The 14,141-nt window shown below is 29.8% G+C and overlaps 1 protein-coding gene across 3 annotated transcripts in view; it reads left to right on the forward strand.

Annotated features, from left to right (window-relative positions):
- SPoCk (secretory pathway calcium atpase) overlaps window positions 1–14,141 on the forward strand; it is a 180,424-nt gene that overhangs the window by 136,713 nt on the left and 29,570 nt on the right. For all 3 annotated transcript variants that reach the window (XM_075369352.1, XM_075369353.1, XM_075369350.1), the window contains exons 11-13: window positions 211–300; window positions 9,465–9,569; window positions 9,721–9,877. In XM_075369352.1, coding sequence (XP_075225467.1) covers window positions 211–300; window positions 9,465–9,569; window positions 9,721–9,877 — 352 coding nt within the window. The remainder of the gene's footprint in view (window positions 1–210; window positions 301–9,464; window positions 9,570–9,720; window positions 9,878–14,141) is intronic.

The raw sequence follows: 14,141 nt of genomic DNA on the forward strand, positions 1-14,141 counted from the left end.
ATAAAATAATAAGATGTCAAATCCATATTGTACTATATGAATATGAATGGTCCTTCTTTACATTTATTTCTTCTGATGGTAATGTGGATTGTTTCAGTAGGTTATTGGCATATCATAATTTTCCACCCAGGGGTAGCAGAATAATTCAGACTTTCAGTTTATTTTGAACTCTATATCTCTTAGAAATTGATATAAATCTTTTTTTATCAGGTTGGATGTGTATGCAATAATGCTGTTATAAATGGTGATACATTGCTCGGTCAACCAACAGAAGGGGCATTACTGGCTGTTGCCATGAAGGTATGAATTAATCAAATCTATACTACTAGTAATTAATGGAAAATTGAATTGTAATAAAATAAAATAAGAACTTAATGTAGTTTTCAATCTATGCCATACTAATAGTGTCGGTGTATAACTAAAATGACTTTGTTATTTTCTTATGAAAAATTATTGACTTCATCAGAGAGATGATATAATTTTACTGTTTTATTAAAATCTAATTAATGATTAGTTCTGTTTGTAATAGGACAAATGAACAGGTTTGTAACTGACTTCAGGGACAATTAAACTTGTAATAGTCCATTAGAATGTTTTTTCTGTACATCTCTTCCAATTTCTTTTCATATATCATAACTTATACTAGAAATGTTGTATAATACGTTTCCCAAAAATATCTATACACAGTTTGAATGATTATAACTTTAGTTTTTATTCGCTTATAATTAATATTTAAATTGCAAAAGAATCTACATAAAATATATAACGTTTCCTCCTGCCAAAGATGTTCAAAATTATTACCGTTCTGGTCAATACACTGCTGATGATGGTGGGCTATTGATTCCTAAACTTCAAGAAACATTTCATTTGGTGTTATGGTGCATTCTTGCTCAAATGCAGCTTTTAATTCTTCCAGTGTCATCAAATTTCTGGCGTAGACTTTACCTTTTAGGTATCCCCACATGAAAAAGTCCAGTGGCATCATTTGGGGAACAGGGAAGGTATAATGTGGGACCTCTTTGTCCAAGCCAACTGTTGGGAAGATTCCCATCAAGATAAGCTCTTACATCATGATGGTAGTGAGGAGGTGCTCTGTCCTGTTGAAATAAAATTCACCATCTTCACCAAAGCCCTCCTGAATGCATGGTAAAACAGATTCTTGTGCAGTAAATTCAAGTAATTGGCACTAGTCACGGTACTGTCAAAAAAGAATAGCCCAATTAATCCTTTGGTTGAAATGCCGCACCGCACTGAAATTCCTGGTAAATTTACTTGGTGTACCTCTGCATCATGTGGCTTTACTATTGCCCAGTAAGTGTAATTATGTCGATTAATTGTACCATTTAATTTGAGTGTAGCTTCATCACTCCAAACAATCTTCCCCAAAAACTGTGCATCCTGTTCACATTTTTCCAAGTACCATTTGCAAAATTGTCTTGTTCAGTCCGGATCATCTTTATTGATAGCATGTACCATTGTTGAAATGTAACTTTTCCTCTTACAACGTCTTAAAATCCAATGGACACTTGATTTGCTGATACCAATGTCACAACTTGATTGTCTTACAGATTTTTTTTTGGATGTTTTACAATAACTTTCCAGTACTCTTTCTTGGCTGATGAAGCTCATTGATGTTCTTATTCTTCTGGAACATTGTCTATGAACATCCTGAACAGTTCCATTCGTATCAAACTTATCTTTTATCCAGTTAATTGTAAGTCATGTAGGTGGATCTTCCTGAAACTCCCTGCGATATTGTCTTTGTGTTTCTGCTGCATTTTCATACTTCCAGTAGCATTTTAAAATAAATTTATTTTTTCAAAAGTTAATCTTGATCCACTCATTGTTTCTAATTAATTACACCCTGAAAAAAAAAGAAAAATCAGAAAGTTATGACTCATTAAACAGTATATACATTTTTTGGGGACACCTGTGTAAGTATATATATATAATTATACCATGGTGTAACAGTATATAAAGGATGTTTTATTTTAAATGACAAATCATGATATGCTGATATTTTCTGTGTAATTTATAACTTTAAACTGCTGTTGATGAAATGATTCCTTCAAAAGTGCTTAAATTGGTTAGTGTTTTTACTTTTAATTGACTGTACGTAGTGGTTTTTTTATTATAATATCACTCTAAATAGATAAGTTAAACTTAGCATATTAATTCCAAGAATTGACTTTCACAGGATCCCACTCTTCAGTTGTTATTAAACCCTATAATTGCATTCAAAACATATTTATTAATTATTTTTGTTAATTCACTGAAATTATTTTCAATAAATTAACAAAATTGAACTGGAAAGCAGAATTTGTGTATTTGTTCATAAAAAAAAAAATTATTTCAAAAAAAGAAAAAAATTCAATAAATTAACAAAATTATAAATAAATATGTTTTTAATGTAACTAGAATTTAACAAAATGAAATTTTATTTTTGAAAATCTGTTAAAAAAATAGTCGAGTTATGGCAGAAAATTGATGTAATTTTGTGTCCGTTTTCATGTCCTCCACTTTACATTCAATTTGATGAAATATTAATTGTTTTTATTTAATGTTAATTCTAGTATTGTAAATTAATATCAAATTAAGTAATAATTTTATCACAATAATAGACCTAATAGTTACGACACAAAATTACAACATCAATTTTCTTCCATAACTCAACTATTTGTTAACCGATTAAAAAAAAATAAAATATTTTGTTCAAAATAAAAAGGCTTAATATTTTAGTAAATAACATAAATTTTGATAAAACTTATATTTATGAAGATATAATGGATTGAAAATTAAACATGGCTGTCATTTTGTAATTTACAAAGGTATTTAAGTCCTGATTTTTTGTTAATTTATAACTTTATTACCAAGACGCTTACCAAAATATTAATGTGATTCCTTTATCTGAACTTGAAATATAAATTCTTATATAAAAATAACAAAATGGAAGACAGGGAAGAACGAAGGAGAAATTACCCTTTTCCCGAAGGATATGTTTTGTTTAGTTTTACAAGTAGAATCCGAAAAAGTATAGCAAGCCCACCATTTTAGAAACACCTCCTGTATTTTTAAAATGTGAACTTAATTAAAAACATAAATTATTATAACTAATTGCAGTATTTAATTAATGAAGTATAAATTTAGAAAGTAAATAAAGAAAGTGATTATTATTAATAATTGGTTACCTGGCATACTGAATGTATGCAGTTTATATAACCAATGAATTGCTCTGCGGCTGTACAGTATTTTTGGTCCTCTGGGCCAGATAATTAAAAAATATGGATATGACTGGATAATTAAATAATTATGTGAAATATCAGCTACATGTAAATTTCTAATATTGTAATATATATAAATACACTGCAGCTTGGCAAATTTAATCTTCATTGGTGATCTTCAATAATAATAATTAACTTATTAATGAACGAAAATAGTATTTTGTAGTTTTCTTCACTGCATTGAAACTGGGTTCGCTGTTTACATTAGCACCATTATCTATATAATATTTTGGTAATTTAGTTTTACTTTGTTTTATTTGCCATATTAGTTTGTAATCATTATGGATAAAGAACAATTATTAAGTCAAAGAAAATCAATTAAGAAGAATTAACAAGAATTGGAACATTCGCGGATAAATTTGACGTGTAACAAGATGACAGCTATGCTTTGCAACTCAAATTACAAAATCTGCTTGATTTGCACTGCACATATGATTCCATTCAGATACAGTTAGGACGTTGGTGATGATAGTTTGTCTTTATATCAAGAACAAGTTGAGGAAAGTTTATACAACATAGAATGTAAGTTTCAGCATTTATTAAATAGTCAGCATAGAGTAAATAATCAAGAAGATTCTGTAGACACAGCTATTAAACAATTACAATCAAAACCTATCAATTTACCATTGTTTAATGGTGGCATTTTTGAATGGCCTCATTTTTTAAATATATTTAATGATTTAATCCACACTCGAAAAGATTTAATAAATATTTGAAAATTACATTATTTACATTTGTCACTAAGAGAAGAAGTCATTATTAAAAATCTTCCATTAACCAATGAAAATTATAAAATCTCATTAGATTTATTGATAAAACAATTAATAACAAATGTATGATTGCATATTTTAACGTAGATTGCATTTTAAAAATAATTTTTTTAAAAAGAGAATCATTAAATCTTCTACCCAAATTCATTAATAGCATTTCTTCATTTGTCATCTCACTTGAAGCAGTGCAAATTCCAGTCAACATATTCGAATTCATTGTAATTCAGTTCCTAACAACAAGGCTAGATTACAATACTGCCAGATTATGGAAGGAAAGATTATCAAATAAGGACCGTTCAAACTTTCAAGAATTCCTACAATTTCTTAAGACCAGATGACACATCCTTGAAAATCTTAGTTTAAGAACTACAAACTCACAATTCAGTATTGGAAATGTTAAAGAACAACATTACAACAATGCATTTAAAGCTCATTGCAAACATTAACAAGATTCATAAACAACATAATGTTAGTTATTGTTCTAGATCTAACTTTAAACATTGTTTATTTTGTAATCTCAATCATCAATTACAAAAGTGCAAAAATTTTTTTGATTTATCCAATGATGTACAAAGAGACTTTTTAGAACATAATAATCGTTATCTCGTATGTTTTCACAAAGGTCATAGTAACAATCAGTGTTACTCAAATAACTTAGTGATTTATGTCAACAAAGACACAACAGATTCGTTCATACTGATAGAATTAATTATTCTAAATTAAGTAATGATAAATTTAGAAATAATGACTATTGTTCACAGTTTAAAACAAAAATTTAATTTTGTCTATTGCTGTATATAATATAGATGATGCTTTTGGTCATTCTCATTTGTGTATAATCTTATTAGACTCGGACAGTCAATTAAACTTTTGCAGATATAAGTTTGCTCGCAAATTGGGACTTAAACTCAATAAAGAGAATTTGCCCATTTCAGACATAATTAATGCATTAGCCAAACCTGTTTTTAGTGTAGTACTTACATTGTACTCACGATACAAAAACTTTCCGTTCAAGGTGCATTGGGCTGTTTTGTCAGACAAAACTAATAATCTTCCATTACATACATTTGTAACTTCTCATCTTAATCTACCTCAAAATCTATTCTTTGCAGATCCTAAATTTAATATATCAAATAATGTTGATATTTTAATCGGAGCCCAATTTTATTTAGATCTTATTTTACCTCGTAAATTTATTCAAGATTCCCTATTCAAGAGACTAAGCTAGGATATATTCTTAGCTGTTGTCTTCGTACTAAATTTAAACCTAAGAATACTATTACATCTCTTTTTGCAAGCAACAATAACTTAGATCTTTCAACTGTATTTGAAAATTTTTGGAAAGTTCATGAAACTGATTCTGATGTCTCAGTTAATGAAACTTCTACGTGTGAAACACACTTCCAACTTAATACCACTAGGAACAATCAAGGCAGATTTATCATCTCATTACCATGTAAATCCAATAAACTCCAGCTAGGTGATGCTTTCATTAACATTAAAAATAGGTTCTTATGTCTGGAATGAAGATATACAGCAATTCTAATCTTAAAAGGGAATATTCCACCTTTATGCAAGAATACAAGATAAGGTCATATGTCATTACTTAATTCTGACGATTTATTAACTAATGAATTAGATGTATGTTACTTACCTCACCACCCAATGTTTAAGCCCACAAGTCTTAACTACTAAAATGCTAGTTGTCTTCGACGGCTCAGCTAAAACCTCTAATGGTTTATCTCTTAATAATACACTATTAGTTGGGCCAGTTGTCCATCAGGATTTATTTTCAATAATACTTAGATTTAGAATACATAACTTTGTCATTACATCGGATATAGTGAAGATATATCGTCAAATACTAGTTAAACCTTTTGACACTAATTTACAATAGATTTTGTGGCATGAATCTCTAGATCAACTGCAACATTTTGCACTTAGACCTACAACATATGGAACTGCTTCTGCTCCATACTTAACCACTAGATACCTAATTCAAATATCAAATCATTTTGATAAATGAAGACCAAAGAGATTACCCATTAGCATGCAATCCTATTAGAAATGATTTTTATGTTGATTTTAATTCAGGCTCTGACCATCTAGATGAATCCAACTAAAGGTTGATGTTTCTAATTTACTCCAATGTTATGGTTTTCCATTTCATCAAAGGTTCTCTAATAATCATAATATTGCTACTACTGAGCATAATTGTTCTATTCTTTTAGCCCAGGAACATGAGTTATGTATCTTAGGCATTTTATGGAACAATTCTACAGACACATTATCATTTAAAATTACTCAACATATTGATACTAAAATTTATACTAAAAGAATTATTCTCTCTATTATAATTAGGAGTTATTAGGAGAGTATACTGTCTATTATAGTATTTGACCCATTAGGTCTTGTTGGTTATATTGTTTTTTATCATAAATGTTTTATGCAATCTTTATAGCAACTTAAAATTAATTGGGATGATAAATTTCCCACAGCGATGTTATCTCAATGGTATAAATTATACAATCAATTGCACTTAATTGGATTAATTAAGATAAGTCGTCCAGTTAAATTCAACAATGGTGCTGAGGTTAACTCAACCGAAATACACAAATTTTAAGACGCCTCCTTAAAGGGTTACAGCTGTTGTACCTACATTCGAACTTTATTTTCTAATCAAACAATTTCATGTAATTTACTTTGTTCCAAATGAAGACTTGCTCCTTTAAAGCAAATAACACTACCAAGGCTCAAATAATCTGGTTGTTTACTACTCTCATGTTTATTAGTGAAGGTAATAAATGCTCTGAATATACATATTGATGAAATGCATTTGTTTACAGATTTAATAATAGCATTGTCCTAGATTCATGGATATTCATCTGCCTGGAAGGTATTTATAAATAACAGAATTAATGAAATACAAAGAGATACCTCAAATGTTAAATGGCACTATTAAGTCTTTGGAAAATCTAGTTGACGTATTGTCTAAGGATTGTAATCCAAGTAAATTAATTGATATGTCGCTTTGGTGGCATGGTTCTCCTTGGTTCTTACAGTTTTCATCTCATTGGCACATACTCATATTAACTTTAATGATTATTACAAGGATTTGGAATGTCTTATAGAAAAATGTAAAAATATATCAACATCTTTAGTAGATACTGTTTTAGTTGATACACAACAATTTTCATCTTTATATAAGCTAATTCATACATTTAGTTTTTGTTTTCAATTTATGCACAATCTTAAATTAAATCGGTCCAAAGAATCGCTGGTCATTTAACTACAAAAGAATAAAATCAGACCCATACCTTTTTCATAAACAGTCTCAACATGTATGTTTTAGTGATGAAGTAAGTAAAAACAATAAAATTATTTCTAATCAAAGTAAAATCATTTCACTTGACCATTTCTGGATGACTTAAGACTATTATACGAGTGGGAGGTAGATTACAACACTCTTAATTATATTATAAAACTAAAGATCCTATTATCCTACACTCAAAGGCCCAGTCAAGGTATTTACTAAATTAATTGTTACTGCTGAGCATTTACATCTTTTACATTCAGATATACAATTGACGCATCATTCATTATGTCAGAAGAAGTGGAACTTAAATGCTAAAATAAGCATTTCATCAATTAATAAATGTTTAAATTGTTTTCATTTTAATGCAAAACACAAATGCAACAAGTAGGTCAGTTTCCACCTTTCAGAGTAGTACCTTCTCGTCCATTCTCTGTCTGTGCAATAGACTAAGGAGGTCCACTTACAATTCATCATGGCGGCAGCAGTCCGAAGCCTTAAGTAAATTCTTATATCACACTTTTTATATTCCTCAAGGCAATTCATTTAGAATTAATCTTGGATTTGACTACATCATAGCAGTCATTCATAGTAACACTCAAGAGATTTATTTCACGAAGAGATATTCCTACTCAAATCTTTTCCGATAATGGTTCCAACTTCCATTCTGGCAAAAATTTTTTGTATGACTTATTTAAATTCTTAAATTTGGAAAATTTAAAATCCAACATTCAACTCTTTTCATCCAGACAAAACATATCATGGTCATTTGTTTCACCTTCTTCCCCCCATTTTGGTGGCTTATGGGAGAGCGAGTGTAATTAAAAGTGTAAAATATCATATATGTCTTGTAGTAGGACAAACAGTCTTGAACTTTGAAGAATTGTATATGGTTTTAACACAGGTTGAAACCTGTCTTAATTCTCATCCCATTTTTACTATGTCTACAGATCATAGAGACCCAGAACCACTATCGCCTGGTCATTTTTTTATCCGTTGTCTACTTATTTCTTTACCTGAGCCAAAGTATAACCTTTACTGGAATACAAAGAAATTGAAATTAATCGCCTAGGTCATTGGCATTTACTTTAGATTCATCCAATCCATCTGGAAACGATGGTCTAAGGCCTACCTTCATTATCTCCAGCAGAGAAATAAATGGCATTTCCCTTCGCATAATCTGTCTATTGGAGACTTAGTATTAATCTCTGAGGAGAACTGTTCACCAGTACAATGGAAATTTCGAATTATCACCAAAGTTTATCCAGGTCCTGATGAATTAGTTCAAGTTGTCAATTTAAAGATTGCGAATGGTCAGCTCCGAAGACCTGTGCATAAGTTGTGTTTGCTGCCAGAAGTTGATAATTAAATGAATAATGTTTATGTTAGAAAAAAACCTTTCACATTTTACTAATTGAGAATTTCTAAAATAATTTTATTGATTGATATACTTTATTATTGTAATTCATTTATTTTACTTTATTAATATGCTTTCAATTGTGATTTATATTATGGTCATAAATGTTATATATTGCTTTTATAATGTAATATTCTGTATTTATATCTTACTCTTATGCACTTAAACTTCTAACAATCTACTCTACAGCCTAATTATTATACTATATTTACATGTTCTTATATATTATATGCAAGCACATATGCAGACAACACATACAGTATAAACACACATACAGTATTTACACTTTCTAGCCAATCACACCACGGTAATTCGGGTCATTGGACATATCTTCTCACAATAGATGTGTCATGAACAACATATTTAAAGAAATCCTAGTCGCTATAAGATTATAGTTACAAGTTTGCAAGAATATACATATTTACATACGTTATTACAGTTATTAATATTATGAGCATTGTGATTGTTATTCTTACTGTTGTTATATATTTATGACTCTCTTTGATTTTCTGTAGAAAAACTACATATATATGGGGATGACTTTTCTAATTTATATTCTTTAAGGAACAAAAAGATCTAACCAAAAAATCTGTCTTATTACATTTTCATTTTTATTACGTGTAACATCATGTGTTAATTATAAAACAATTTTATTAAAAGTTTATTTTTTCCTGCTGTTGTAGCATGGTATGTATGGCGTTGCAGACAAATATGTCCGGCTACAAGAGTATCCATTTAGTTCTGAACAAAAAATGATGGCTGTGAAGTGTGTACCCAAATATGGTGATGTAAGTATTAAGTCTGTTGAAAATATTTGTATTCACTTTTTGTTAATTTAAATCCAAAATTCATGTTTTTAAGATATTTTTTACTTAAAATTTTATTTACAAAACTTGAATCTATTTATATATTTGTAAAATCTTTATAAATTTTTTCCAGTCTAAAGAAGAAATTTACTTTGTGAAAGGTGCTTTGGAGAAAATATTACAACAGTGTACAAAGTATCACTGGAATGGTACTCTACAACAAATGAATGTTAAGAAAGAGCAAGATTATTTGGCAGAAGCTTATGAAATTGGTCGTAAGGGACTCAGGGGTAAGTTATAAAAGTGGATCAGATTTCTTCATAAGTATGTGTACTTTTAAAGTAATTCAGTTTGGGCAGATTAATTTTAATATATATTATTTGAGATTTATTGCTTACTATCCTTTGGAATATCCTGTTCATTGTAAAGATAAAAAATTAATATAAAATAAGTTTGATTAGAGATTTAAATAAATGAATTAAAAATGTACCTATAGAATTTTTTTTCCAGTTTTGAAAGAGTTTGTCCTCTGGGAAATCTATAACTTGTAAAAAGGTATCAGTTTAAAAAAAAAATGCATATAATGCAAGGGTAAATCAAGTATAAACGGGATTTTATTTTTTTTAAATATTTATTTATTGAAAAATAAAAGGCAAATATAATTTATTTTTCTACATAGTTTCCTGCTTTAGAAATACATTTTTCCCAGCGAGAAGGAAGGTTTTTTATCACAGCATCATAGAATGAAGTTGGTTGCGTCAGGAGCTAATTGCGCATGAGTCCCTCTATGCCCTCATCATCTTCAAATCGTTGACCTCCTAGAGCGTTTTTAAGTGGTCCAAACAAATGAAAATTGTAGGACGATAGGACCTATCGTCCTATGATAAAGCCTGGACCAGGCTTTAGGGAGGATGATCAAGTTGAGTTCAGTGCATTTCTTCTAGTTTTGAGACCATTAGAGCTGCAGTATGGAGCCTGGCGTTGCCATGAAAGAGGGATGGCCTCTCAAATCGATTGGTCTCGTCTTTTGCGGCGATGTCCACCCCTCACCTCATTCAACAGCTCACCGCAGTAGTAAGCAGCATTGATTGTGTCACTCATGCAAAAAAAAATGCCTTGCCACCTGACAGTTGAGTCTTTGCTTTCACTGAGGCTGCCTCCCCTTTCCTCTGCCATTCCATACTGGCTTGTTTCAACTGGGTAGTGTAGTGTTGGACCTTGGACCCACGTTTCATCACAGGTGACGATCCGACTCAAAAATGCATCCCCTTCTTTCGCAAACCTTGCTGTAAGCCTCTGACAGACCTCCAGAAGTTTCAACTTCTGATCTGCAGTCAAAAGGCGAGGGACCCACCTGGCGCACACTTTACAGAACTGGAGGTCATTTGTGTTGATTGCTTGACAGCACCCGTAACTTATTTTGACCTGTTCTGCAATTTCAGATATTCTCACCCGTCAATCATCTTCAAGAATGTCTTCAACTGTACGAATGTTTTTGTCTGTAATGCGGATCGATGGATAGTCATCATATAAATAATGTTGCATTTAACTTTTAACCTTTGATTTTAAATAATTTTGTAATTTTTTTAACATAATAAGTTTACCAAGAAACATTTAATCAGTCAATAAACAAACTTTATAAAACAGTTGAAAAAATTAATTCACATAACACGATGTATTGTTAAAAATGAACTTTTAAATAATCTAAAATACAGAATTTTATACCTGATGTGCCATAATGATTGCTAATAGACCAGGAGGAGGGTCCTGTCAGTACATTTTAGACAGAGACAGTAATTGAATAAATGATAATGGACTATAAAATGTAATATTGAGCCATGTTATTTTATATTCAGTAGTAATTAGCAAAACAAGTGATATACTAGCTTTTGTGTAATTAAATTTTTTCTCATCAAAACATTTTATATAATTATATTAAACATTATTAAAAAATGTTAAAATTCAGTTACAAAAAAACTAAACTTACTGAATGTTCTACATAAAATGAAATATGTTTGATGAAAATTTACCCAGTAGTTATTTAGATACTTTGGATTTGAAAAGCCGTAAAAATTTTAATTAGAAAGATATCATTTACTTGAATTAGGACTAAAAATTGGTTATCCAATGTATTTCTACAAGAAAGTATCAGTTATATATAAATCATTAACTAAACTGTTATTCTACCCAATACAAAATATAAAATGTTTAAATAAAAATTCTGAAATTTTGAATTTCATTGAAATAATGGGATGGAAAACTATTATATAAGAAAGTCCCAACTTGAACTTTAAAAATCAGTCTATTAGTTCAAAAAATATAAGCATTTCAAAATTAAGAAAGAATGATTTCACCTAATTTTATTAAACAAGACTTTGACCTACATACATTTTGATTGTCGACTAATAACATACTAAAAAATTCTGATGTGGACACCATATGACTTCCTTGTACATCTGTTAAATTACGTATTCACATTTTTTTTTAAATGAAAAGTACATGAAATTTTACTTCATTTATAACTTCTGATATTTTTTCATAACTTTTTTTTATTGATATTATTGAATTATTTATCGTAAATTTTTTTTACACTCAGGTTAATAATAATTATTAATAAATCAATATATTTAAATTAAAAAAAAAAGTTAAAAAAAAAGAGATGATGTCCTGATTCAAACCAATGTGCCTTCCTCTTATTAGGTCTAAACATTTCATTAATTAAAATTTCATTTGGCTATAACTCTGGAACCAATGAAAAAGTACCACTTATGATATATTGTTGAAAAACTCTCAATGAGGGCTTATTACTGCAGTTAAGAAAAAGTCCACTTTTTTTGGGGTTTGATTTTTGGGCTTTTTTGGACACTTTTGGTTCAGTCAAATGAAATCAAAAGGGGAGTTGCATAACTAGATGATTAGGAACACTCTAAAATCCAAAATTTCAACATCCTATGGCTAATTGTTTTTGAGTTATGCAAGATATGTATGTACGTACATCATACCAGAACTAGTCAGAATGGATTCAGGAATAGTCAAAATCAATTTTTTGTTGAAATCTGAAAACCTAAATTTTTTGCGATCACAATACTTCCTTTTCTTCATACAAAGAAGTAAAAAGACTTAATAGAAATAAAAATTATAAAATGAAACCTTTTCATCTTTTCTTTGGAAAATCATATCTTATTTTTTTATCTTTGCTTATTCATAATTTAAACAAAGTGCAGTGAAAGTTGTTACAAAAATAGTTAGAAAAATTGTAGTAAAAAAATAATCATTTTCACATAGTTTGTATTTTAACCCATTTTTTAAATAAAATGTTGGACACTTACAAATTCTTGTTAAAATTTTCAGAGTTTCATACAGCCTTCTATGTTTGCAATATGAACAAATAATATGTATATATTTGAAAATATATTATGTGAAATATAAATCACCAGAACACAGTAAGTAATTAGATAAGTTAAACTCACCTTATTAATTTCCGATTGATTTTTGTGGGATCCCAAATCTACATTTGGTATTGAATTCTATAACTACATTAAAACATATTTATTTTGTATAGAATCTCAAGGATATAGGCTCTACAAAGGTATACCTAGGAAGAGGTGGGGCCCCACCCCTCCCACTAATAATGAAACAAATCTTCAAAAGACTGTGAAGAAACAAAGGTTCTGGGACATACTCGACCATGTCATAAATAAAAATCCCCAAAAATCACATTAAACACCTAATTGGAGACTTCAATGCTCAACTAGGGAGAAAAAGAAGATACCACATCATCATGAAATGGCCTGCCCAAACGAGAACAAATGAAAGCGGAAAGAGACTCATTGATCTGTGCAGAAACCACAACATAATCTCGAAATTCATACATTTCAAGAGGAAAGTTCAAAGACTCAAAACCTGGAAACACCCCAACTACACTAAAGGAGAATGGCAACTAGATTATGCCTTCATAGACAAACACCACCACAGAGAGATCTACAATGTAAAAGTCTTCCAGGGAGTAGGCACAGATCACTACATAGTAAAAATTAAATTAAATTTACTCTCCAAAGGAAGCAACAAAACCAAGCCCCTAAAACTAAAAAAAAAAATAGATCCTACCCAACTAATCAAGAATGAAAATTGCCAAGAAGCAACCAAAAAAATAGCAAAGACTTAGTCAACAATCTTAAACAAATTGCAGAAGAACTGGCCCTAATAAGCCCCATAAAAAGCATCAATGGTGGAACAGCAAATGCAGTAAAACAGCCAAGAAGAAACATCAAGCATGGCTATTACACCAATCCCAAAAATCAGAAACATCCTTTCAAAATCTAGTAAGCAAAGAAAAGAAACCACCCAAACCCTACGGAAAATAAAAAGAAAATACCTGAAAGACACTGAAATCAATAGAAGAAGAATTCAAAAATGCAGTTGAGAGGCTACCACAAAACCTAAAAACAACTCCAAAAATGCAAACCCTCAACCCTACTAATGAAGGATGAAAACCATAATCTAACCATAACAATAAAGACAATGCAGAAGTCCTTGTTAAATATTTCAACAAAC

The sequence above is a fragment of the Lycorma delicatula genome, chromosome 6, assembly GCF_047948215.1.
Source record: "Lycorma delicatula isolate Av1 chromosome 6, ASM4794821v1, whole genome shotgun sequence".
NCBI classification, from domain to species: domain Eukaryota; kingdom Metazoa; phylum Arthropoda; class Insecta; order Hemiptera; family Fulgoridae; genus Lycorma; species Lycorma delicatula.